The sequence below is a fragment of the Oncorhynchus kisutch genome, linkage group LG13 (assembly GCF_002021735.2).
Source record: "Oncorhynchus kisutch isolate 150728-3 linkage group LG13, Okis_V2, whole genome shotgun sequence".
Lineage (NCBI taxonomy): Eukaryota > Metazoa > Chordata > Actinopteri > Salmoniformes > Salmonidae > Oncorhynchus > Oncorhynchus kisutch.
Window position 1 is genome coordinate 42,555,153 of NC_034186.2, and position 27,986 is coordinate 42,583,138.

The 27,986-nt window shown below is 45.5% G+C and overlaps 1 protein-coding gene across 3 annotated transcripts; it reads left to right on the top strand.

The window, feature by feature from the left end:
* Positions 1 to 27,106, top strand: kiaa1614 (KIAA1614 ortholog). Of its 3 annotated transcripts, none has more exons than XM_020498611.2 (10): positions 1 to 125; positions 9,489 to 10,541; positions 11,714 to 11,783; positions 12,674 to 12,814; positions 15,630 to 17,017; positions 19,162 to 19,312; positions 22,283 to 22,544; positions 22,860 to 22,978; positions 24,173 to 24,348; positions 24,911 to 27,106. In XM_020498611.2, the coding sequence occupies exons 2-10, from the start codon at positions 9,521 to 9,523 to the stop codon at positions 25,108 to 25,110; spliced, it is 3,528 nt and encodes a 1,175-aa protein (XP_020354200.1). In that variant the 5' UTR covers positions 1 to 125; positions 9,489 to 9,520; the 3' UTR covers positions 25,111 to 27,106. The 3 variants fall into 3 exon arrangements, with proteins under 3 accessions (XP_020354200.1, XP_031642153.1, XP_020354199.1); XM_031786293.1 differs by having other exon boundaries at positions 3 to 397; positions 24,176 to 24,348; XM_020498610.2 differs by having other exon boundaries at positions 4 to 397.
* Positions 27,107 to 27,986: the final 880 nt, after the last annotated feature.

A 27,986-nucleotide genomic window follows, 5' to 3' on the forward strand; every position in this document is an offset into this window, starting at 1 on the left:
TCCACACATGTGGATCACCTTTTACAGTCAGTTGCTGCCCACTGCCTGCTGTAGATGTTTTATCAGAGGAAGGAGGGGAGAGGAACTGGATACTTGGCAGCAGGGACTGTTGAGGGGAGGAGAAGGTTGGTGAAACTCCCAGATTTGTGTACTTAAAGGGAGAGTGAGTGCTCAGTAGAGACGAGACCCACACTTGAACTGCCCCAACACAGCTGGAGAAAGACAGAGAGGGAGGGAGGGAGGGAAGGGGAAGGTTGTTTCAAAATAGAAGGCGTCGCTGAAATAACAGTGAGAAAATTTTGGGCTGAGCTTTCACAGATTTTAGGATGGCATTTGGGAGAGGAGGCCAGAGCAGGCAGAGATACCTCAGTCTCTGAACACCAATGGAGGGAGAGAGGTAAGAACTTTTTCCTCTTCACACTCTCAGGGACTATTCTCTCTCTTACCTAAACAAAGGAAGAAACCAACTATAATTATTTCAATGACAATTGGAACTTAAGCATTCAATGTAATTTATTGATCATGGCATCTGGGGTGTCATCTATTGTCCGAATTCAAATACAGGCAGGAGAGGCCAAAATCTATTACATCCTTTGTGGCCACCATATTTGCATGTGAATTAGAAACCTAGTAGCATTTCAGTAGAGGTGAGGTCGGCAGAGGAAATTCAGATAAATTACCGTATTCTAAAACAGCTCCTTATAGAACAAACCCAGTCTCGCAGAAGCAATTGGTTTCCTTCTCCCCTTAGTCTCACATGTTGACCTTGTTGCATTGCGGTTCAGTGACTGCAGGCATTTCAACACAAGCTCAGTGGTTGTGAAGTACAAAGTTGGTGTGGAAGTGTAGCCTTATAACCTCTAACATGCTCTCTGCGTCCCTTAGTCACTCCCTGGAATTTGGAGACAGCAGCTGCATTCCTGACTGAATCTGTGATGATTAAAACCCTACGGCGTAGTATCCATTTCATGAAGTGTCTCTGAGTGCTGATCTAGGATCAAGCCCCGTCCGTCCGTCCGTCCGTGAAATATTATTAATTATGATCAAAAGGTGAAAACTGATTCTAGATCAGCACTCGTACTCTGAGGCAATATGTGAATATGGGCTCTGGTCTTTCTTGAGAGGCAGTAGAGAGTTGAAGGGGTTTAAGACCGGTCTGACAAGACACCTTTAATAAGTTACTATTTTTAAAGACTTTCAACACAATCCCAATCAAAGCTGTGTGTGACTTTTTATGTCAGGTTCCAGTTAATCAAGTGCATGAGGGCATTTCCATGTAAAAAGCCCCATGTGCATTTACATTTGAAGTTTGTGGGGCACAACAAATTTGGTGTCAAATATAGTATATAATATTTATTTTTTTTCACTTCTTCGGGGTTGGTGTCCTAGCTCAACAGGACAGTTGAGCTAACGTAGGCTAATACGATTAGCATGAGGTTGTATGTAACAAGAATGTTTGCCAGGACATGGACATATCTGATATTGTCAGAAAGCTTAAATTTTTGTCATTCTAACCGCACTGTCAAATGTACAGTAGTGATTACAGTGAATGAATACCATGCCATTGTTTGAGGAGAGTGCACCATTTTGAACAAATTAGGCACATTTGGGCAGTCTTGATACAACATTTTGAACATAAATGCAATGGTTCATTGGATCAGTCTAAAACGTTGCACATACACTCCTGCCATCTGGTGGATACAATCTAAATTGCACCTGGGCTGGAATTATATGTTATGGCCTTTCTCTTGCATTTCAAAGATGATGGTACAAAAAAATGCAAACGAATGGTTGTTTTTTCTTTGTATTATCTTTTACCAGATCTATTGTGTTATATTCTCCTACATTCCTTTCACATTTCCACAAACTTCAAAGGGTTTCCATTCAAATGGTACCAAGAATATGCATGTCCTTGCTTCAGGGCCTGAGCTACAGGCAGATAGATTGGGCTATGTCATTTTATGCGAAAATTGAAAAAAAGGGCGGGATCCTTAAGAGGTTTTAAGGCTTACTGTATATATATTTCCCAACCATTTTCCATCCAAAAAAATAGGAATAAGCAGAGGCCTTGATTTCTGGTCAAACAGATGGAAAAGGGGTCTTAATCATCAAGCATAAAACGTCTTAAAAGGTATTATAAATACATAAAAACACAATCATGTTGAAGCAAAGACCCCTGCCAACTGATATCAACACTTATATTTAGTTTTGCAGAAATGATTGGCCTTCTGTATAGTTTTAAAGGGGCAATCAGCTGTTGCTACGTCTTTCTTTGTACCCATTGATTCTTGACGAATATAACTTATAAATGCCTCGTGAGCTTAGTTCAACATTCGTACCTCAGCAGAACCCCAAATATAAGCTTGTTTTACTCCAATACATGTAAGCAAACACTATACCCTCTAAACATGGTTAAAACTATCATTTTGATATCATGGGTGGTCCGTCCTTACATTAATGGCTCTGTTTTTGAATTTGAGAGTGGTTGCATTTCTCCAGTCCCATCCCTCAGCTTTGTTCAGAAACAGAGGCTGGTACAACGCTTTGTAATTGTTTCTACTGCTGATTGCCGCTTTAAGAAATATTACTGCAGATATACAGAAATGATAAAAATCCTGTCTAGCACCTTTAAGATATATATACGTGTATCACCTTTTACAGTCAATTGCAGCTTTAATAAATAATATCTAGTGTCTTGTTATTCTGTTACCAAAAAACGACATATCTTTAAAGGCACTACACCTAGAATTTCTCCCCTACGTGGAAGCTAGATGAATTGCAACAGCACTAGGCTGCATTCAAAACAAATTTCCCGTTCCCCTGCATCCTTTTTCCTCGTAACATGACGAAGACTCGCGCTTGAGCCTTTTACTTTCGGTTGAGGTCGACCAGCTTCAAACCGCTTGAAAAAAACTATATTTTTTGTTGTTGAAAATATATTTCACATCGATTTAGATGGTACAATGATATCCTACACTTTTCAGTGTTTGTTTTCTCACATAAACTGAAATTGAGCCAACAGTGTAGAATTTCAGCAGCCATGAAATGACAGAGCAACTTCTACATTGGCTGCTTGACCCAATTTCCAGTAGATAACCCAGCCACAAAGTCAAAACAGCGTTTCACATTTTGAACACAGATGCCACTCTGGCGGGAGAAATCAAGAGGTTAATATCACAGCCAAACACAACACTGGTGGGTAAGTAATATTGTGAAACACTATCATTCCAATATTACTGGAGATATATTATGGACATTTTCTGAAATTACAATACAAAAATTCAATGTGTAGCACCTTGAACATATTTTTGAATTTCTCTCCATCATGAGGAGGGAGGATAATCAAAGTTCACAGAAGTAACAAGTAAAGGTAGACCAACCAAGTTGTTATATTGTTATTAATAACAATTTGGTTTATGATTTATTAAGTGATTCAAATGTGTCATTCTGTTAAATCGGTAACAGAAGGACCAAAAAAAAAAAAATCTGTAACAGAATGACTGAAACTCAATTCGCTACAATGGGAATTTATAGTATTCACAAACCACAGTTGGGTCTCCCGCTACTGTCCTCCCTCCCTTCCACTGGCATAATGTTACGTTCAACTCATAACTGTTTTCTTTCTCTTTCTGTCGTCTGGTGGTTAAAGCAAGAGTGTTTAAACAGTCTGGACAACCCCTCCCTCTCTCTCCCTGTCTCTCTTCTCTCGCTCTCCAGTTAATATCACCTCTCCCGGCTCTTACTGACACCTACCCATGAGCCCCCTCTCTTTCCATTTCCTGTAACCAGCCCTCTCACCCACTGAGCACCAACCGACACCGGATATCCATGGATGTTGAAATTTGGTCAGTCCAAATCTGAACCAATCATAGACGGCTGTTTCACAAGTTTGGACAGCACCGTATAGTAGAGCATGGTACATTAGAGTTAAGTACAGTGGAGCACACTAGAGTAGAGTATAGTATAATTGTACTGTACTGTACTGTATTGTACTGTACTCTACTCTATTGTACTGTGCTGTACTGTACAGAGTTGTATGGTTTGTATAACTTTGCAATCAATGGTTTTTGTTTGGCATACTTTTGTGAAAAATCAGAGTCAGCATCGATCTGTTACCGTGGAATTGCCTATAACAAATATTTTCCTGGTGGTGTTGTACTGTGCTATGTGGTATCCTACATTATAGCCTTGTGGCATTGTGTAGGGTCCTTCTGTCAAGCTTCCCTAATTCTTCCCTTTCCCTTGATGACTCTCTTGCTGTCTCTCTCTCGCTCTCTCTCTACACTATATTAAATTAAATTCAATGGGTAAATAATAGTGAGTGTGGTTAAGAATGGGGATGTTTGTGAGTACTTGACAGTTGAGGCTTGTGGGTGGTGTTAACTTGGCAGGGAGCCTTCCTTACTAAGCACACACTAATTTAAATCAAATGACTTTCTCTGCAAAGCCCCTCACGAGGAAACCTTTTACATCTGTGTCAACCTCCTTCACCTGGTTTCTCAGTCATAGGGGCAACACAGTGAACTCCAAACGTTGTTTTGGCTCTGTTCTCCAGTGTTTTGGATTTGAAATGATAGAAAAGTATTGGGACAAATTCACTTATGTGTATGAAAGTAGTATTAAAGCTTGTGACTGCAAACTTGTTGGATGCATTTTGCTGTTTGCTTTGGTTGTTTCAGATTATGTTGTGCCCAATAGTAATTAATGGTAAGTAATCTATTGTGTCGTTTTGGAGTCACTTTTATTGTAAATAAGAAAATAATATGTGGATGTGGATGCTACCACGATTACGGATAGTCCTGAATACATCGTGAATAATGATGAGTGAGAAAGTTACAGATGCACAAACAGACAGAAAATGCAAGTTTGTAGTCAAAAGCTTGATGTAATCATTGTGTGCTAGGAATATAAACTGTTGACTACTTCAATACACATACTGTATAAGTGAATTTGTCCCAGTACATATGGTCCCCTAAAATGGGCAGACTATGTACAAAAAGTGATGTAATTTCTAAATAGTTGGATGAAAATACCCTCAAATTAAAACTGACAGTCTGCACATTAACCTCGTAGTAATTCAATCAAATCAATCAAATGTATTTATACGTCACAAAGTGCTGTACAGAAACCCAGCTTAAAACCCCAAACAGCAAGCAATGCAAGTGTAGAAGCACGGTGGCTAAGAAAAACTCCCTAGAAAGGCCAGAACCTAGGAAGAAACCTAGAGAGGAACCAGGCTATGAGGGGTAGCCAGTCTTCTTCTGGCTGTGTCGGGTGGCGATTATAATAGTACATGGCCAAGATGTTCAAATGTTTATAGATGACCAGCAGGGTCAAATAATAATAATCACAGTGGTTTTAGAGGGTGCAACAGGTCAGCACCTCAGGAGTAAATGTCAGTTGGCCTTTCATAGCCGATCATTCAGAGTATCTCTACCACTCCTGCTGTCTCTAGAGAGTTGAAAACAGCAAGTCTGGGACAGGTAGCACGTCCGGTGAACAGTTCAGGGTTCCATAGCCGCAGGCAGAACAGTTGAAACTGGAACAGCAGCACAACCAGGTGGACTGGGGACAGCAAGGAGTCATCAGGCCAGGTAGTCCTGAGGCATGGTCCTAGGGCTCAGGTCCTCTGAGAGAAAGAAAGAAAGAGCGAAAAAGGGAGAGAGAGTTAGAGATAGCATACGTAAATTCACACAGGACACCGGATAAGACAGGAGAAATACTCCAGATATAACAGACTAGCCCCCCGACACAAATTATTGCAGCATAAATACTGGAGGGTGAGACAGGAGGAGTAATTGTATCATTTCACAACCAAAGTGCTGGAGTACAGAGCAAAAACAAAAAAAAAAGTGTCACTGTGCCAGTACTTTTGGAGCTCACTGTATATCTTGTCAGGTAACAGAAGTGTGTTTTTCTCTAATGTGAGTACACTGTCTCGTGAGCTGTCAGTGTTTGCAGGCTACCTGCGTCTTGAGAAGCATGGTACTGTTAGGGTTTGTTTGATGAACCTGGATTGAATTTCATGATGTCACCTTGCTACCAGTAATAAACACTCCTGTGGACTGAATGCCTAAAAACTGTACACTGAGTGCACAAAACATTATGAACCCCTGCTCTTTCCATCACATAGACCACGTGTCCAACTCATTCCACGAAGGGCTGAGTGTCTGCGAGTTTTCGTTCTTACCTTGTTCTTGATTGATTAATTAAGGACACTAATTAGTAAGGAACTCCCCTGACCTACTTGTCTGAGGCTGAATTGAAAGGAAAAAACTAAAACCAGCAGACACTAGACCTGTTACGTTCGTTTTAAGATGAATGAGACCAAAGCGCAGCGAGCGTGGAAAGTGATCATGATTTTTAATACTGAACTCCGACAAAACAACAAAATACAAAACCAAACGTAAAGTTCTGCAGGGCTAGACAGCAACTATGCAAATACAACATCCCACAATCAAAGGTGGGAAAAAGGGCTGCCTAAGTATGATCCCCAATCAGAGACAACGATAGACAGATTGGGAACCATACCCGGACAACAAAGAAATAGAAAAACTAGAATGCCCACCCAAATCACACCTCCACCTAACCAAATAGAGAAATATTTGGTGCGGACTCCGGCCGCAAAACCTGACTCCATTGGGGAGGGTCCGGGTGGACATCTAGCCTCGGTAGCGGCTCCGGTTTGGACGTACACCCCGCTCAGCTCGCTGATCCCTCCGCTTCCGTGGAACCGGAACGTGGATCATCACCGGAGGAACCAGACCGTGGATCGTTGTGGACTCCGGACCGTAGATCGTCGTCGCTGCAGGCTCCGGACCGTCGCTGGAGGCTCCGGACTGGGGACCGTCGCTGGAGGCACCGGACTGGGGACCGTCGCTGGATGCTCTGGACTGGGGACCCTCGCAGGAGGCTCCGGACCATCGCTGGAGGCTCCGGACTGGGGACCGTCGCTGGATGCTCCAGACTGGGGACCGTCGCTGGAGGTGCCGGACTGGAGACCGTCGCTGGAGGCTCTGGACTGGGGACCCTCACAGGAGGCTCCGGACTGGGGACCCTTGCAGGAGCCTCTGGACTGGGGACCCCCGCTGAAGGCTCTAGGCTGCAGACCGTCGCTGGAGGCTCCGGGCCTTGAATCGTCTCTGGAGGCTCCGGACCTTGGATCGTCACTGGAGGCTCCGGGCCAAGGATCGCCACTGGAGGCTCCGGGCCATGGATTGCCACTGGAGGCTTCGGGCCATGGATCACCACTGGAGGCTTCGGGCCATGGATCATCACTGGAGGCTTCGGGCCATGGATCATCACTGGAGACCACGTGCATAGAGCTGGCACAGGACGCACCGGGCTGGAGAAACGCACTGGAGGCCTGGTGCGTGGAGCTGGAACAGGGCTTACCAAGCTGGGAAGACGCACAGGAGACCAGGTGCATGGAGCTGGCACAGGATATACTGGGCCATGGAGACCCGCCCTGGCTGGATGCTCACCCTAGCCCGGCAACTGCGGGGCGCTGGCACAGGACGCACTGGGCTGTGAAGGTGCACCGGAGACACAGTGCACAGAGCCAGCGCAGGATATCCTGGGCTGAAGAGACGCACCGGAGACCAGGAGCGCTGAACCGGCACAATCCTTCCTGGCTGAACAGGCACAATCCGTCCTCACTCTAGCACGGCAAATGCGGGGAGACAGCAACTATGCAAAAACATTATCCCACAATCATAGGTGGAAAAAAGGGCTGCCTAAGTATGATCCCCAATCGGAGACAACGATAGACAGATTGGGAACCATACCCGGACAACAAAGAAATAGAAAAACTAGAATGCCCACCCAAATCACACCCCGACCTAACCAAATAGAGAAATGAAAAGGCTCTCTAAGGTCAGCGCGTGACAAGACCCATCCACGGAATGTGTTTGACACCCCTGACATAGACTGACCAGGTGAATCCACGTGAACGCTATGATCCTTTATTGATGTCACTTGTTAAATCAGTGAGGATGAAGGGGAGGAAACGGGTTAAAGAAGGATTATTAAGCCCTGAGACAATTAATACATGGATTGTGTATGTGTGCGATTCAGAGGGTAAATGGGCAAGACAATAGATTTAAGTGCCTTTGAACGGGGTATTGGTAGTAGGTGCCAGGCACACCGGTTTGTGCCAAGAACTGCAACGCTGCTGTGTTTGTCACACTCAACAGCTTCCCCTGTGTATCAAGAATGATCCACTACTCAATAACTCAATATTAGGAAGGTACACTCAGTGTATGGTTACAGAGAAAGGTAGCTGAATATGGGTATGGTGAGTAGCAAGTAATTTATGGGCCCGGAAAATATGACATGCCTATCAGTCCCTTTTCTCATTGGGTAAACTAACCCGAGTTGTTATGAAAAGCTAACACAGCAACGGACACTGTATTTATCAGAACCCATGAGGATGATGTCAGAACACAAGGATGAAATGTTCTGTACAAGTGGCCCCAGCCATTGAGGCCCTCATACTGTTGAGAAATCCTGCCTAGTGTTTTATCAAATATTACTGCAGAAAATTATAAAAATGTAGTGGTTGCAACACCGTTGACCTCTACCCAGTAATAATAGGATTGAGATGTTTGTTGATGTGTGTCTAATTCTGTTTGGCTTTGAGTTAGAGTTAGAGGTCTCCTGTGGATTTGAGGCTGCATAGTAAGTGAGGAAAAACAAGCTGTGAATGCCAATAGAGAACTCTCCTCGAGTTGAGAGAACATTTGTCAATCTCTTTTGGAAAGGGGTACTGTAAAACATTTTTTTCCCGCAGTTCTCTATAGCTTTGAATGCCACATTATTTATCTCAATACGACACATTACCCTATTTGATTTCTCTTTTCCCAAAAACCTTTCCACAGTTTCTAGGATGGCGGTCACAATTCACACTGTTCATGTTGTCTAGGTGGTAGTTATCCTTTGCTCTCGGTCTGTTTTGTGACATCCTTTATTGGTTGCTGGGGGACCTCTTTAAAGATGCTAGCTAGCCTTTGTGCCGCAATTGTTTTTACCCCTTTGCGACAAAAGTGGGGTCCTCAACGTGAATATCAGAGAGGGTTGCCAAAGTAATTAGCTGCCAGGCAATGTTGTACGTCTGCCCACCATGTTACTTAACAGAAAGGCCCGGTCTGTCTTAAAACCTCTAACAAACCTTGTACAAATACAGGAAAAAGACAAGTCCTTTGTGGCGATCTCCTTTTTATTGAGGGACAAGTAAGTTTCCTCTCAGGGTGTATGCCTTTTTGGATTCTAACTTGATTTAACATTTATTTGTCATATGAAAGTACAGATATGATTTTGAAAGGCATTCAGAAAAACTGCCATTTCATGCATCCTTAAAATGACAATTATTGTTCATGAACTATTTATTTGCTCGCTAAAGCAACCGCTATATTCTTAGTCCCTCTTTTAAGTCAGCAAAAAAAATGACACCAAAATCCCTTGTATCTCTTCTCTTGTCTCCTTCACAGCTCTGACGCTCCCCTGATGGTGTGATGTGGTCATGGAGAAAGTAGCCATGGCAGACTCCTTTCTCCCCATGCCCTGTGTGCCACAGAGAGCCAAGCCCCAGACCCTGCAACCTGGCATGGAAGACCAACCCTCCTCCAGCCCCAGCCCGGAGCCTGCCACCTCAACCCCTACCCCCACCTCGCCCTCCCCTTGCCCCCTTAGCCAGCTCCTGTTCCAGCAGCAGCCCGGGCCCCCGGGCTCAGCTGTGTCGGCCCTGCAGTCCAAGGTCAAGGCCCTGTCTGAACGCAACAAGGCTGCAGGGAGGGAGGCTTTCAAGGCAGGCATGGATAAGAAGGCCTTTCCTGTGTCCTCTTCCCTATTCGGTCCTGTCCTGGTGAGCTGGGGCTCAAGTAGTAGCGACGAAGATGCAGAGTCCCAGGGTTCCACGCTCCACCCAGTGGTGCCAGACAGCCTGATGGAGGGGGTGGGGACGGGTGGGTTGGACTTCAGCCTGCTTGTGCTCCCACATGAACAGGGTGAGGGCTCCAGCCTGGAGAACCTGTCTGATGTTAACGCCAACTCTAGTCCCCTGGCGGATAATGTTAGCGCTTCTAATGCGGCTAAACCCTGCGTCTCTCCCAAGGGGTTCTGGAAGGCCACCAGGCCTGAAACGCTACTGCTGAACGGAGACGCGCCTCCGGTCCCAGACAGGTCTTTGGCCGGGGCCCCTGGGGGCCAGCAGAGGAAAGCCAGGGCCCACGGCGGGGTGGGCAGGGAGCTGCTACGCCGTGACAGCCTGGAGGGTCTGAGGCGGTGTATGGGCGAACTGGGTCCCCAGGGGCCAATGGGGGGCCTGTGGAGGGCTGACAGCCTGGAGAGTCTGTGCAGCAGTGGGAGTGCCATGTCTCTAGCAGAGAGAGTGGAGATGAATCGGGGCGTCCTCAAGCAGATGCTGAACAAGAGCCAGGGATCAGAGCCAGTGAGCCTCAGCCCTCTGCTCTCTGAAGCCTCGGCCCTCTGCTCTCTGGAGAGGGAGCAGAGGGCCGAGGAGGTGACCCAGTGCAATGGGAGAGGTACAGTAAAGAACTAAAAGTGTGAGGAAAAACTTGTCAATAATCAACTGACTGGCTTTCTTGATGTCTATAGTATTCTCTCTGGTATGCAATCTGGTTTCCACTCAGGTTATGGATGTGTCACTGCAACCTTAAAGGTCCTAAATGATGTCACCATTGCCCTTGATTCTAAGCAATGTTGTTCTGCTATTTTTATTGACTTGTCCAAAGCTTTTGATACGGTAGACCATTCCATCCTCGTGGGCCGGCTAAGGAGTATTGGTGTCTCTGAGGGGTCTTTGGCCTGGTTTGCTAACTACCTCTCTCAAAGAGTTCAGTGTATAAAGTCAGAACATCTGCTGTCTCAGCCACTGCCTGTCACCAAGGGAGTACCCCCAAGGCTCAATCCTAGGCCCCACGCTCTTATCAATTTACATCAACAACATAACTCAGGCAGTAGGAAGCTCTCCCAGCAGGAGGCCTTTTTGCCTTTTGGTAGGCTTCATTGTATGTAAGAATTTGTTCTTAAACTGACTTGCCTACGCCACCCACTAGACCTAAAACCATGGATTATTTTAGCGAATGTGTGAGCGGTGGTGCAGCTCGGGGTTAGGGTGATAACCGTAGTAAAATCACAGCGTGTAGACCCCTTAAATCCTCAATGATGTAAAGGGGTTTACCCGAGAAGGACCTGTTCTATTAGAGTAGAGTACATTTCCCCAACACTCAGTTCACATTCAACACATAGCTCATGGTCAAGGTGTGTGACGAGTTGGGGAAAAAAACGTCAACATAATGTGAGGACGTTAAAAACAAAATGACAGCGGAAAGTAGAGAGAAAATCTTGAGAGGAAAAAGAGGGTAGGGAGGTAATAGGCTATTTCTGACTGCTGGCCAGATGTTTAATGAATGTAATGCCTGTCTAATTGCAACTGTCTCACAAACAGAAGTTGTCTTCCGCCTGTGGGTTGCTCTGTCCCTCACTCTCATGGCCTCAAACATCCACAATGCTAAATGAATCATGCTTTATATAAACAAAGGGAAAGTAAACAAATAGTTCAACTTAATACGGTTCTTGCTAATGACTTTTTATTGTAGTTTCCAGAGAAATAAGGAAATCAACGCCATTTCAATACTGGAGGGAAATTATACTTATGTCTGCCTGGTTACAGTGTCTATTTATGTCCCTATAGGTTCCATTGCGCTGAATGACAGTGACTGGGATTCAGGAATCTCCCTCCAAGACAGCGAGCACAGCCAAAGGTATAGTAGAACCTCCTGGAGAGCTACTGGGTATGCAGCCGTTTGCTCCAGCCCTGCTTTAAAACACCTGATTATTGTGTTAGAGTAAAGCTGGATCTGGGTTTACCAGCTACGCCTCTACACTATAGCTTAAATATGAATGTATCACAAACAAATGCCATTTGGGTACCCAAACCACCAACCTAAATACTGCCGCTCTAATACATCTAGAAGATACCGCAGATGCTTTCACGACACCAGCAAACACCAATGACTCTACCGCTTTGCTCTTGTATCTCTCCGCGTTAGAGCCCCAAGCTGCAATTAGTGACAGGGACACAGTGTTTATAACAGCTGTTACTAAAAGCTCCACCCTCCTCACCAAAGAGGATTATGATCATATCTCTCTTCTCTGTACCCAGTCACAGACTCAACACAGGAGAAAGGCTTTCCGGTGAGGCACCTAGTATTTGAAACGCACTCATTTGTTTTCCCATTGAGTGCCTGTTAAGCAGGTGTCGTGTTGAAATTGAATGGGCAGCTGTGTGGTTAAAGCTCTGAGCACTGTGGGTAATTGTGATTTTGGTGGTTGGGAAAATGTTTCACAGTCCCTCGTTCCCGCATTCACAAATATACACACATAAACACAAGCAAAGGCAAACAAGATAATAGCTTATGAAAAGAAACACTCTCTCACGCACATACACACACACACACACACACACACAAAAGCTCATTGATTCACACACACCCCTCGTCAGCCTAATTAGTAGTGACTGCCTGCTCGGCCTAATCCCCTTCTCTATGAGCGTCTCTCCCGCACAGGCGCTGACGTGTGCCTCTCTACCATCTCTCCTCCTCCCCCTAACCTGCCTGTGTGTGTGTGTGTGTGTGTGTGTGCGGCCCGACAGGGCCTTTGTGTCCAGCGAGGACCTGCCGCTGAGTCCGCGCCATGAGCAGGCCAAGCGGCTCCTGGAGAGAGCCCGTATGAAGGCCCGTTCCTTCCCACTCAAGGCCGACCACACCATCCTACCCGTCCAGAGGGACAACCCGTAAGTCTGCTGCTCCGCAAGTGGGTGTGTTTATGTGTGTGGGTTTGAGGGTCGTCGGTGTGTGTGCGTGTCTGTTTACCAGCAGAGCTTAGCTGTAGCAGACACCTGTAGCATCATAGCCAACCAAAACGAGGCCAAAGAAGAAAGCGTTTTTTTTTGTTATTTTCTCTCTCCTTTTCTTCCCTTCTGTTCGGTGGGGCCCAGCAGGGCCTGTGAATCTCTGTGGGCTTTTGTGCCGGAGCAACCGGGGCAGCTGTCTTGTGTTTGGCCGGTTAAAGTGTGCTGCGGCTCGCTCGCGGTCTGTCTACTGACCGTGTTCAGCGTAGCAAGCTGCGACAGGTGGTAGTGATATGACACATATTGGATTTACTGCTTTAAATGTAGCATGTTCTATTTGCAGTGGCCTCTATTCATTTTTAAATGCCGATATGTCACACATCTATTATGGGTCACACTTTAGTTACATAGATGCTACATTATGTAGTACTATGTATGTAATATTTACATTTATCTAACTAGTAACTACACAATACCTATACGATATGTAGTTGCCGTTTCCATGTACAGCTGGGTAAATACTTCTAGAATAAGTAGCTATAGAGAATGTGTATGTCATTAGCTAACGTAAAGCATTGGCCTATACCTCAAATAGTAGTTTTTGGAAAACTATAGTAGTAATTATGGTGGTGATACAGTTCAAATAGTAATAAACGTCAATATGTAAATAGACACTTTTATATTGCTCTAATTTCAAGGCTTTTTAATTAAGTGTATAATAATGGTTTAGGGCAGGCGCTGGCGGATTCAGCTGGGAGCTGATTTGTTGTTGTTGTTGTTGTTGTTGTTGTTAAGCAGATGGTCGGGGAGCCGGAACATACAGTACCAGTCAAAAGTTTGGACACACCTCTTTATTTTGACTATTTTCTACATTTTAGAATAATACATGATTCCATATGTGTTATTTGATCGTTTTGATATCCTCACTATTATTATACAATGTAGAAAATAGTAAAAAACAAAGAAATCCCTTGAATGAGATGGCGTGTCCAAACTTTTGACTGGTACTGTAGTTATAAATCATTTGTACACTGCAAATTGACTGCAAGAAGCCCAAACATATATATAGTATTTGACAAAAACAGAATAATTTCAAGCCTTGAGTACATCTATTTATGCGTGGGAACAGATTGGTAACAGATTTCCTAAATTAAAATCACTTACAGCTGATTTGCTGGTGATTTTACAGTCTTATGTCCAACAAAGCAAATGATATAAATCAATTCTAAATGGAAAATGAGGGGGTGCACATAAATTTAACCACGAGCAGAATTTGGCCCACGGGCCACCTATTGGGGAATTGGTTTAGGGCATTGGGTTATCTAGGTTGCTATGTCAGGTTCTCTCTCTCTCCTCTCTTCTATCCTCTCTTCTATCCTCTCTCTCTCTCTCTCTCTCTCTCTCTCTCTCTCTCTCTCTCTCTCTCTCTTCTCTCTCTCTCTCTCTCTCTCTCTCTCTCTCTCTCTCTCTCTCTCTCTCTCTCTCTCTCTCTCTCTCTCTCTCTCTCTCTCTCTCTCTCTCTCTCTCTCTCTCTCTCTCTCTCTCTCTCTCTCTCTCTCTCTCTCTCTCTCTCTCTCTCTCTCTCTCTCTCTCTCTCTCTCTCTCTCTCTCTCTCTCTCTCTCTCTCTCTCTCTCATACGTCTATTTTCACAACACGCATTACGCAATCCAGCTGGAATTATACACCTCCCCAATCTCAATCCTAATATCATGGTCCGAGAGCAGTGATTACTGATTACCTCAGCACATTCACTCTGACCAAGGCAGGATGTTCCCTCATACAGCTGTCAATCACCAGACAGCATCAACATTCGCTCCAGATTACAATGATTGGAGGGGACTTTTTGGATACCGACCAACCACTAGGTGATATGACAGAAATGATGTAATAATGCCCCCCCCCCCTGTCCCCCGTCCCGTCCCCCCCCCCCTTCAATGACAGCCAACTATTATCAAAATCCTTCCAATTGGAAGTGATTTGGATTGAAGTGATTGCGGTGCCATAAGTTGTCTTGTTTATTCATTGGATAAGAACAATTCATTTGGTGTTTCTGTGTTGGGTCTGATTTAATTTGGAAATATCTCTGGTTTGGAGGGAGCTTCCTAGTTGTGATTTGACGCTTGGTAAGACTGATTCCCTCTAATGCTTCGCTACACAACTTCCAGCTGTTACCCTCCTACAATCCCAGGGGTAGATACCCAGTGTGTGAGGAGTCCATACAAGGAAAGCACAGTACAATACTCCCATCAGCTCCCCAGAGGAATCTTAGCCAGCCATGCAGTATCTTGTTCCCCACCATCCAACAGTGTGGGCTCACAACTGTCAATCACTTTATTTCCATGGTCATTTTTCCAAATGCATTTCTCATTTACGTTTATAGATGAAGTTGTATATGAACAATAGCGTAAATAAATACACTATCTCTTGGATACGACTCAAGATAGCTGTCCATTATTGTGGTAACAGAGGCTATGTGATTGGATACAGACAGAGAGGACGTCCATACTGGGGATGACCTTCCCCTTAGCGAGAGTTGGGAATGTAGCAGCTGGGACAGACAGGGGCCAGAACATAGATAAGAATCCCACAGGCATCCAACCAATCCTCTGTGTTAGGAGGAAAAATGCTGAATGCTTCTTCATGGGGTTTCAGTTTTTTTCGGGTTAGGGTTTGTGTTTGTGTGTTACCTTACCACAGTGGTGCCAGTGTGTGTTTGTGTGTCCTTCTGGATGTGTGTGTGTGTGCATCCATCCACAGGGAGCAGCTGTCGACGGCTGGAGCTTCCTTGCACCGGGCTCTGCTGGCGGGGAAGGACAGCCAGTCGGTGTCGTCGGCGACGGTTCCTGCAGTTACCTCGTTCTCGGGAAACCTCAGTGACTCCTCCAGCAGCGACTCGGCCTGTGGCCCCCGCCGACGTTCCGGCCAATCACCGACGCGGGTCCGCTTCGAGGACGAGTCGGAGAAAGACGCGGAGGTGCGCTACTTGGAGAGGCTCCGCCAGAGAAGGAGGGCGGGTGAGAGGGCCCAGGGTCTTCTTATATCCAAGCCCAATCTCTCTTCCTATGTCAATGGGCGGAGGGACACTGATCCAGGAACTGTAACAGTGATCGAGCGAGGGCACAAGAAGGCCCACAGGGCACAGGAAGGCCAATTAAACAGTGGCAGCCATTTCAAATCTGTGGTGGCACAAGAGGAGGCGCTTAACAGGCAGTGCAACTCGTGCGGGACGTTCCTTGAAGGAGGGGTCCTGAACCCAGGCCTCCATCCGAACCTTTCACCCCTGAACCTGAACCTCCATCAGAACCCTTCACCCCCAATAGGGCAGAACTATCCGGTGAACAGAGAGGGGGAGGAGAAGGTGCTGATGCCTTGCTGGGTGGCTCCCAGCGAGCCCAGCCGGACAGTTCGTACCGAGCTGATCAAGGAGACATACATTGGGAAGGTAACCCCTGGCGATGTGGCAGATAGCGAAGGGATGGGCCTCGGCTCGGCGGGAGAGACGGACAGCAGCAGTGGTGGTGGTGGAGGTGGTGGGAGTGTTCGAGTGTCGACAATGAAGGTGAAGAGGAGGAGTAGGAGAGGTGAGCTTTTGGGCATCAATGGGCAAGGAGCACCCATCACGATGACACCAACGCCACCAGCACCCAGGCCCAATCACAGCTTGGCACCGATGAGCTCAACCAATGGTATTGTGGTGGTGCCACCCAACCCGTACCCCATTGAGCAACCAGAGTCAAAGGTGGTGGGTTTTCCCACTCACTCCCCTGCGCTCCCAGATGAACCCACAAACAGTCCCCCGTGCCTCAAGGGCACCCCCTTTCCCCCTTCCCCAACGCCCATCAAATCAGCTCTGAAATCGGGACCCAAGAGCCGACCCAATGGCCAGCGAGTGGTCAAACACGTGCCTTCACCACAGTACCGCCTTTTGCCCCAGAACTCCTTGGGGGACCAAGGGAGAGGGGCAGCACCTAGCCCTCAGAACAAGCACTCTGTCGGCGCGAACTTCGTGGAGTATGGTTCCTCTTTGGGGCTGACTTCAAGCACCGACACAATGATGCCCTGTATCAGGCCTGCCTCCCTGCTGAAGACCTCCCCATCGCCAGCTAGGACAGCAGTAGAGAAGATGGGGGACCCTGCGTCACCAGGTCAGCTTCAAATACACACGCACACAGACACACCTAACACTAATTCTACCCTTCACCCTAAATCCCCTAGAAATAACGTTTATCCTTGTGGAGACTATAACAAAATGTCCCCAGTTGGTCAACATTTTTGGTTTACTTGAAGTCCCCACAAGTATAGTTAAACACGTCCATTGCAATGTACAAACACACACACACACACTATAAAGTAGAGAGCTCTCCTCCCGGGTGGCCTCGCGCGATACTGCTGTCTCTCCGGTGTGTGAGTGCTAGAGTGCAGGCGTAGTAAAACCGGATATAGAAAGATGGCAACAACCACGAAACAGCGTATGCAAACTTGAGTAGATTACGTTGAAAACAACGGGCGTCCATCTTGGATGCTGTCTCTAGTTAAATGATAAATAATAATATCTATTGCATTTAGCAGATGCTTTTGTCTAAAGCGATTTACAGTCATGCCTGAATGATGATGGTGCCGGGAATCGAACCAACAACTCTGGCGGGGCAAGCGCCATGCTCAACCAACTGAGTCATACAGGCATAGTTCATATCTTTTTTCTTTTACCGTAATTTAACTAGAAAAGTCAGTTAAAGAACAAATTCTTATTTACAATGACGGCCTACCTCGGCCAAACCTGGACGACGCTGGGCCAATTGTCCCCCGCCCTATGGGACTTCAAATCACGGCAGGTTGTGATGCAGCCTGGAATCGAACCAGGGTCTGTAGTGACGCCTGTAGCATTGAGATGCAGTGCCTTAGACCACTGTGCCACTCGGGAGCCCTAATATACTGTACCTTTCTATACTGCACCTCAGTGTGTGGGACAGCGGATTGGTGAGAACGACATGGGTTGCTAATATTCACAGCTCATCCGAATGGCAGAGGTCAAAGGTGACTGCATGATCTACATATCAATGGGCGGTGATGTTAAATGTCTTGTTGAGAGCAAAGGAGGCGAATTCCAATGCAGTGGATTTATTCACTACCGTCAGACAACCTTTAAGAACAGTTGTTAAAGGGATAAAAATGGGATAAATTAAATTGTATCCACGAGTTCATCTGACTCTGGGGAGGTATATAAAGGGCCTCTGTGCCAAAATCTCAAAGTATTCCTTTAAAAATAAAGATTAGACCTGAACTGTACCTGACTACTGACACAGACTCTGATCACAGTCACCATTGACTCAAATAGTCTAAACAGTATAAGGTACGGGCATCTCAGAGGAAAATTACATTTTAAAAATAATCTATAATTGAATATGTTTTCAGTCTTACTCTAGTTCCCTAGTGGCCATTGGTAAATGCACGGCCTCATGGGTAATTAAGTCCATGCTGCTTGTGTCAGTGATGTGTCAGCGTGCATCCATACGTGTGTGTGTGTGTTTGTGTCTGTCTGTGTGTGTGTGTGTGTGTGTGTGTGTGTGTGTGTGTGTGTGTGTGTGTGTGTGTGTGTGTGTGTGTGTGTGTTTGTGTGTACTGCACCCAGGTCCCAGCAGGGATTTTGCAGTCAGCACATACACACATCCCCTAGCCCCAGCCCTGTAATCCCACCGAGGCCTGTTCGCTCCGTTTCCACAGGCTGGATGATTGGATATGTGAAGCATCTGATTGTTCCCACTGTGGCCTCTGTCTCTCTCACTCTCCCTGTCTCTGTCTATGTCTCTCTCTTTGTCTCTCTGTCTTTCTCTGTATCTCTCTGACGCTTCCTCCCCTCCTGTCTCTAATTCTCTCTCTGTCTCTATTGCATGAGAAATACTCAACATTCCCCCCACAAAAAAATATATGTAGCTAGAAATTCATGTTTCACAAACAACATTCTACAAAAATGTATCATATCACATGCAAATGTCTCAGTCCTAACAAGGCTCTAACTCAGGAGTGTCAAACTCATTTTGGTCCGCAGGCCGCATTCGGTCTTCCTTGAGGTCTGGAGGGCTGCACTTGAAATTCATTATATTTTCTCGATGTCAATTATATAGTGCTCTATCCATCGCTTTTGGAATTTCTGATGCTCCCTGACTGTCAGCTTTCGCTGACTCTAAGCAAATGACAGAGTGGAAAAACTAGAAATGTACACTGACTATGCCAAGCATTAGGAACACCTTCCTAATATTGAAGTCTCTCACTCTCTCTGATGCTGCTCTAGAAGTGGAGCAGCATCATCCAGGGATGGAAGAGCTCTGTCCTGAAGGAACCAGCATCATTACCCCGCCCCCGTACCGCTCTGGGGGTGATGTACGGGTCAGGGGACCAATGAGAGCAGAGCATCAAAGGGAGGACAGCCCCAGTCCAACTCAGTGAGTATTGGTACCTCTCTCCACCACACTCTTATGCTTAGTTCTAAACTGACCCGAAGCCTGTATGATTAGGTTCTTCATGTAGATCGTAAAGGATTGCCTTGCCCTCTGGTAGGCTTGGTGGAATTCTTTTGAGCATTATTTCTCCCATCTTAAGTTCTTTCAGATCAAGGTTAAATCGAGAGGTCGGAGCTGGGCTAGAACTCATAGCTGAGTCACTAATATCACTGTTTGTATATGGCAGAATTTGGCATGAAAGCACTTCAGGCCTGCTCATCACAGTACCTTGATTCGTTGAGTTACTGTAGACGTGTTAGGCTGGAACAAAGCACACTCTTAAGAGTTGCCCACACCTGCCCTAGGTGAAGGTTTGACCCAAAATGAACATCTGTCCCTCTCCCTAATACCTTTCCAAGAGAGATGTTAAAGAAAGCTAGTTTTAGATTCCCCAGATTATGTTCCATTTTACCATTTTACCAAGCTATCATCTAATTGGAGCTCTGCCTGCCTGCCAGCCTGCCAGCCAGCCAGCCTGCCTGCCTGCCTGCCTGCCTGTCAGCCTGTCTGCTTGCCAGCCAGCCTGCCTGCCTGCCTTAGCCCATAGCCATTATTAGTCTTCCACATACTGTTTTTATAGAAACTAGGTCAAACAAGGTGGTTTTAGAGTGGTGGTGCAGACATAAATAGAGCACTTCCTCAGTTGAAGCTTTTTTTTAAAACTCAACACTGACCTCCTCTGACCAAATAGTAGTAAGTGAATGGATACACATTGCTCATAAATGGCTCCTGTGTCAGAGGCGTTAAGAATGAGTTCTTTCCATTATCCTGAATGATTTGATTCGGACAGAATTTCTAAAAGGTTTTTCCAATCAAATTAAATTAAGTATTTATAATGGAAAAGTATCACGGAAATGAACCAAGCTTTGACCTAACCAGAGTGCTTTGATGATGTCCAGGTTGCACCTTTCTTTTGTTTTTACGAACTGACTACGGGTGTGAATTTTCTGGAACCCTCTTGCCAATAGCTAAAGGGCTGAAGGTTCTGCGCATGTTCTGAGATTCTCTACTTTACGCACAGTCTCTGCTCTACTCGTTCGGCTGCCCAGAGAACAGGCTACAGTATTTTGGTGATGAATGGAGAATGGTGCTCATTCCAATGTCTGCAAGATCACATAATGATAGTATTCTACATAACAGAACCGAATATAATAGCATGGTATAAGGTAAGGCAAACACCGCCTCATTTCTTATGAGATTTTAGGATGATTGGGCAAATGGTCACATTTTTTCAACAAAACACTGGTAGGCTACAGTTTGTTAACACCCTCTGCTCTAAAATTCACTCACTGTACATAATTCAAAACAACACTACATCACTTAGAAGATCTACAGTGGGTATAGAAAGTCACCGCCCCCTTTCAAAACGTTCACCTTTTTGTTTCTTTACAGCCTGAAATGAAAACGCATGGAATTAGACCATTCCGGCTTTATTTACACAGAGTAAACCACAATATCCTAGTGAGATTATTATTATTATTTTTTTTTAAAGCTCTGAAAATGAATTACAAGTAAAACAGTCAAATACCGTATTTGGATAAGTGAACACCCTGCCTTAGAATTGCAAACCTTCTGAGATATAACCAACCACCTTCCAGTTCACAAATCAAGCTAATTGGCTTCCACCTGTGATCAATTGTCGTGACTTTGATTGGTTCAGAATAAAAGCAGTCGTTCATCAAGGACTCCACTATTTAGTACTGCAATTCAAAGCAAATAGTCCACTATGGAAAGATGTGGAAAGGCACCAATGCAGAGGATGGATATAAAAAGATTTCAAAGGCTTTGTCTATCCCTCGGCGCACAGTTAATACCATTATTAAGAAGTGGTTAAGTCGTATGGCACCACCCAGACCCTGCATAGATCAGGCCGTCCCTCCAAGCTGGATGATCGGGAATGGGAGAGACTGATCAGAGAGGCTACCAAGAAGCCAATGATGACTTTGAAGGAGCTTCAAGCCTTTATGGCAAAGACTGGTCAATGTGTGCGACTACAATATCACAAGCGGTCCACAAATCTGGCTTCTATGGAAGGGTGGCATGGGGGACATCATGCACACAGTAAAGCCCGGCAGTGGCAGCATTCTGTTGTGGGGGGGTTTCTCTGCAGCAGGGACTGGAGCACTTATCAGGATAGAAGGGAAAATGGACAGTGCAAAATACTGACTGATTCTTGAGGAGAACCTGCAGCCCTCCGCCAGGAAGTTGAAAACGGGAAGATGGTTCACGTTTCAACATGACAACGGCCCAAAGCAAACCGCCAAAGCAACTGTACAGTGACTGAAAGACAAGAAGGTTAATGTCTTTGAGTGGCCTAGTCAGAGCCCCGACCTAAATCCCATCGAGAATCTGTGGAATGACTTGAAGAGTGCAGTCCATGAGCGGTCACCAAGCAATTTGACTGAGCTTGAAGAATGGGCAAATGTTGCACAGTCTAGGTGTGCAAAGTTCGTAGAGAAGTATTCAAAGAGACTCATGGCTGTAATTCAAGCAAAAGGTGGTTCCACCGAGTATTAACTCAGGGTGTTCACTTAGGGTATTTTACTGTTTTAATTGTAGTTCATTTTCAGACACTTTTTCTTCTTCACTTTGATATTGTGGGTTACTCTGTAAATAAATCTATTCCCATGAAACGGATTGAGAACGGTTAACATGCAGATGCTGCATGGATGTTTCACCGGTAAAACTTGAACTGAATTTACTTTCACGATTGACAGTCAGGGTGACCACATGTCTGTAAAATATGTCTGTAGAGGGAAAGAAACATGTGCAGAATGTGATCTGGACCTTTAGCTCTGGGGAAGATGGTTCCAGGGGAAGGGATGGGGCCGGAACAGGGTTTGTTGCATTCAGATCCACAGCCTCTGCCTTTTTTTTTTTTTTGTGGCGTTGCTCATCTCTTTCTTTTCACAGGAGGGTAAGGGCAGAGACAGAGCAGCGGGAGGGCAGATCCAAGCTCTCTCTGCGTCGTTTCTTCTCCGCCATCGGCCTAAATGGAGTGGGGAAGCTGGGTAAAGGGCGCTCCAGTAGCATGGAGCAGCTTAGCTTCCAGCCCCGTGGCCTCCCCTCGGCCTCTCCTGGCCCCACCTCCAACCCCGGTCCCAGCCTCGGCACCCCCAAGGGCCCAGACCCCAGCCAGCTGAGGAAAGCACCTTCGCTCCAATCCCTACGCATGGTGACAGAATACCTTCCTTTGTCATGTCAAACGTATCTTTTGAATTATAGGGAATTCTATGGATTTGAACCGTGCTTGTAGTTAGAGTGCCACTTTGTTTGTCAAACTCTGCTTAATCTATAAGAATATTGAGAGTTTAGTTGACTGGAACATGATGAATAGAAAAGTGTGTCATAGAAGTATAAATATACATGATTTCACACAACTATGCTATAAAGAGTATATTTGGTAACATTATGCTTTATGAAGAAATCTAAATGCACCAATATTGTGAAAGCTGACAGGGTTACTGTCATGTTAATTTCTCACCACCAGGGGTCACCCTTTATGCAGCTGAGGAAATCGTCATCAGTCCAGAATTTACAGTCGTCAAAGAAGAAAGATCGCTCCAGTGCGTACACACCTGGAGACCAACCCAGCAGCCCTGCTCTCAGGTACAACATAAACAGACATGCACACACACAACATTAGAGCTATGGCATCAGCAACATACACATAGGCAACTGTTACAGTAATGTAAGGTCATCTAACATCCAACTATCTGTCACGGTTTAAAACTTGCACACTGATTTAATATTATGAATGAAGTCAACGTCGATCCTTCCTGATAGGAGATTACAATGCTGGCATGTGCTCAAGTCTCCGTTGATCTCATATCTCTGGTATGCATGGACGGCTGCCGTATGTGTTGTGTAACCGAATAGTTTCCATTTACTGGGTCTGGGGGGGTGTCCGGAGTGGAGAGCTAAAAATAGAGTGAATGTGGTGGTGCTGCCAACAACAACAAAAAAGACATGGAACCCAGTAGACTATCGAAACATCACATCATTATGGACTTGGAAAGGTGGGAGTAGGGGTGAAATTGAACACGGACTGTTCGGGTGATGTTGTTGACACTGCCTGTGCGTGCATGTGTATGTCTACGTGAGTGCACCGGTAGCTGATCCGAGAGACCAGAGACGAGGACATTCCAGCCTCAGCCTCGCGCTTCGATAGCCGTCCTCGAGAGGCAGTCAGAAACCTGATCGGCTAGGGACATGACAGCCTTGCTATATACGGACCGTGGCTACGTGGCTCTCTGGGAAGTGGGCTGGGGAGGGGCTTCTGCCATAAAGACCTTAATGTAGGGAGCAGACCACCCCCCCCCCCCCCCCCCCCCCATGCAATGACTTCATTATGTACATTATAAAACGGGAAATGGCACGAGGCAGCACACTTTTCTTTGTCTCTCCATTGACCTTCATTGCTTATTACTGAAATAAAATAGCATTTTCTATAGGATGACATAATGTGGAAATGCATCAGTATACCTTGTGTTTGAAAACCTAATGGCCATACTGAGCGGGATTAATCTATACAACAAGATTACATGGGCACATCCAGTGGTATTTCAGAGGTGGTATTAGGTCAAATAAATCTTAATGAAGATCTAAGGGTCGACCTATTATTCAGGACACCACCTGGGAGCGTAGATTGCAATGTCCATTCTCCAAACTCTGCATGGTGACATCTGAGCCTGTGTCAAAGACCGCAATGTTTGGATATGGTGGTCATGAATGAATATTTATTGCATGCTACAAATGGTGCCCCATATGTGTCACTGTAACTCTGCTGTCCTGTCTTTCCAGTAGGGGATTTCAGAGGGCTCTGAGTGTGGAGGATGTGGGCTGCCCTAGCGGGGTGCGCTCTGTGGGGAGGGTGGCCCAAGCCTTCCCTGATGGGACCCTTCTGCTGGAGCTTAGCAGACCCCCCGACGGCCCATTCGGCTTCCTCATCTCCCGGGGCAAAGGACGACCAGACTCGGGTACATAAGGACAGGAGAGCTTGGCTCTGCCTGGCCTGACCTCAGATCTGTTTGTGCTGTTACCAAGTCCTATGGTCATTGTCTCGCCATTGTTCTGGACCAGGCTAGGCCATGAACAGAAACCGTTTGGTACCAGGCTAGGATTTGCCCTGTTTTGGTTGTCTTTTCTAATGTCGTGTTCTGTAATCATGTGCTGTTTATTAGAATGTCCCCCTTCTGTGTGCTCGAGGTGTTGTTCATCTTCTTACTTCCCTCCTGTCCTGCAGTTGAATGTGTGTTTTTAGTGTTGTATTCCTTTGTGTGTGTGTTAGGTCATGTTTTCCTCTCCTGTGTCCTAAGGTTGTATTTTATATTAGCCGTGTGTGTGTGTGTGTGGGTGTGTGTGTGTGTGTGCTCCTCCCCTATGATCCTACCAGTGTAACTAGTAAGGTGTATGTGTTGGTAGTGATACTCCTCTCCTGTGGTATCACTATTGCCTGTCCGTGTGTTATAAATAAGGTGTGAAAATGTGTGTGGCCTTACCAGCAACACGCTCCTGTACTTTATCCTGTCTGTCTTGTAGGTGTGTACGTGGAGGAGATGGGCGACAGCAGCACAGAGAAGCTGTATGCGGGGCTGTTGGGAGTGGGAGACGAGCTGCTGGAGGTGAACGGTGAGAAGGTGGCTGGTCTCAGTCTGGACTTGGTGACTTGCCTAATGACCCAGGACAACATAGCCTCTATCCGCGTGCTCCGACACAGGAGACTCCCCCCTCCTCGCTAGGCAACCTGAGGACCGCCGGTTACAGTGGAGACACCATGGAAACCGGCAATGTCATGGCAACCACAGACGCCATGGCAACCATCGACGCCACAGAAACCACAAACCCCATGGAAACCTGGGGTGTTCGGGGTATGACAGAGGGACAGTGTGTGTGATCGGCTTTATGACTGTGGCTATTTCTATGCCTGCTTGCTTTGACAGCAGTAATAATGTCTTCTCTCTAAATAGAGCATTATTCTTCTGAAGACACATCAAGATGTTTGACACGATTTGCTCTCCTATATGGGTCACATGGAGTTGCTATAAGAGCAGTAGCTGTCTCATGTCCTGTTATGTTTCCTCATGTCCTGTTGTGTTTTTTTTCCCCTCGAGTTCTTTGGTGTCAGGTGGTCCTTACCGTACCTTTTTTTTTTAAACACAGCAGTACAACATTTTTTTTATTTTATCATTACAGGTAATGCACAAAGGTTTCAGCAGCTCACACATCAATAATACAGTCTGGTAGGAGATCCTCTGTTAAATACCTCATAACAATCTCCTACAGTATTTGTTCCATGCATCTTTATGCAATTAAATCATGTTTTTATTGGTTTAGTCAGAAACCAGATCTGGATTTGTGTGGGTTAGCAACAGAGATGACAAGAAGCATCTCAAAAGTGATACCATTTAAACAAACCTAGCAGTTTGCAGTCTCTTCGAGTCCAAGATGCTATTTTTGCCTAGCCAGCCTTGTGGAGTGAATGGAACTATGGGACATAATCCTAACTGAAAAAGAAGACTTGAATTTTTCAGTCTTGGACTAATAATAAACGTACGTCTTGGATATGAACTGAAGCACTATGGAGATGAAGCACTCTGGATAGCACAGAGTAGACGAAGTCTGACAAGAAATGAAGGAGTCGATGTCTTGAGTAAGGAGGTCTAGTCAAGAATAAGTCACATTTCTCTATAGTCTCTTCCAATGGTGTGTCCTGTTTACTGCAATAGCTACAAGGAACTAGCCCGGGTGCCAGTCTAGTTGTGCTTTACCCAGCTTGTCTTTGACCATGTTTGTGTTGTTGAATGCAGAAAAAGTCAGGCACGCAGGCTAAAAAGGTACGATTTACTCCAAAGAAGGGATGAGAATAAGGTGTCACAACGATCTACATTTGGTCAATTGTCTCAGTAATAACGAACTTGAAAATGACAGCGTTTCAAAACCCAACACGCATGGCCTCAAACGTACATTTTGTTTGTCTTCCTCGGTCCTAGTGGATCAACAACACTATCCATGCTGTCTTGATTGTACCGAAGGATCATCCACTTTCCTCTCTGCTTGTGTGCGTTTGCCAAACAAAGTAGAATCAATATTTGTTTACATTTTACCATATAAATGCGCAGTACCCAAATAGGATTTAAGTTCTATCAATCAGAAGGTCACGGTTGTGACTGAAAAGCATCCACTTTTATCAGGAGCCTGGTCCCAGATCTGTTCATACCGTCTTGCCAACTCTTATGGTCATTCCTGGTTGGTTTTCAGACACCCTGATGTTGTCAGTCAGGGTTCTGAATTTAGGATTTGTCCGTCATGGACAAAGACCTTTCCAATGCTGCTGATAGTTTTTTGTTTGTTAATTTCATTACAAGAATGCATTGTACACAAAGCAATAACTGCCAAAGTATTTGGTTGATTGTCTAAAGAAAGACATTGTCAAACCATTGGGTTGTAAAACGATGAGAAAGTAGATCCGAGAAGTTGAAGATGAGAATGCAGACAGACCCATTCGGGAAAATGTGTAGTAAATTATTTGGACCTTTCAACAGCAAACACGTGGTACTAGAGGTCATTACACGCGTGTGACCGTGACGATAGGAAAGCATCGACATTTGAGGAGTCATTCCACATCCTTCATCAGTATTAAAGTGTGCACAGAACAGAGACTTTTCACTGTCATTCAATATATGTATTTTCTTATTTATTTATATCTATGGTTCAAATAAAAGAATGTGAACTACCCGCGTTCTTTCATGCCTTGAATCAGAACATACAATCACTTCTCATTTAATATTGCCCTATTCAAATTACACACAATTTGATATATCAGCATGGTCTGACATGAAGTGTCCTCCTCGATGTAAATGACATCAGCTTCAGTTCAAGAACAAGCAGCATTTTTTAAAAACCTTTATTTAATAACTAGGCAAGTCAGTTAAGAACAAATTCTCATTTACAATGACGGCCTACACCATCCAAACCCGGACGACGCTGGCCCAATTGTGCACTGACCTATGGGCCTTCCAATCACGGCCGGCTGTGCAACAGCCTGGATTTGAACCAGGGTGTCTGTAGTGACACCTCTTGTGCTGAGATGCAGTGCCTTGGACCGCTGTGCCACTCGGAGCATCTTCACAGCATCTACAAAGCTCATGACTGTTTAGATCACACGACCGTTATAGGTTTCGCAATGGGGTCATCTTTCACCGCTTGAGTCAGTGGCCTCTGCCTTTTAGAAAGAGAGGTGAAAGAGGGATGAATGGAGGAAGAGGAGACAGGTGTGTACAGTAGCCAGGGCTTCATGTGGTCTGAAGAAAGGTGTTAGAGTGGTCAATACCTTGCCCCTAAAATCCCTCTGATAACATGGAGTTAGTATATCACCACCACCACTCACACCCTGTCAGACCTCTAACCGTCAAGTAGATAGAATATATATATATATACAATATATGACCTAAAGTATGTGGACACCTGCTTGTCACACATCTTGTTCCAAAATAATTTGCTTCTCTAACAGCCTCCACTCTTCTGGGACAGCTTTCCACTAGATGATGGGACATTGCTGCGGGGACTTGATTCCATTCAGCCACAAGAGCATTCGTGATGTAAAGTACTGATTTTG

Coding starts and splice junctions, on each gene's coding strand:
- kiaa1614 (XM_020498611.2), top strand. CDS start 9,521: ATGGAGAAAGTAGCCATGGCAGACTCCTTTCTCCCCATGCCCTGTGTG. Junction 11,784..12,673: donor GACAGCGAGCACAGCCAAAG/GTATAGTAGAAC, acceptor GCGGCCCGACAG/GGCCTTTGTGTCCAGCGAGG. Junction 22,979..24,172: donor CCCAGCAGCCCTGCTCTCAG/GTACAACATAAA, acceptor CTGTCTTTCCAG/TAGGGGATTTCAGAGGGCTC.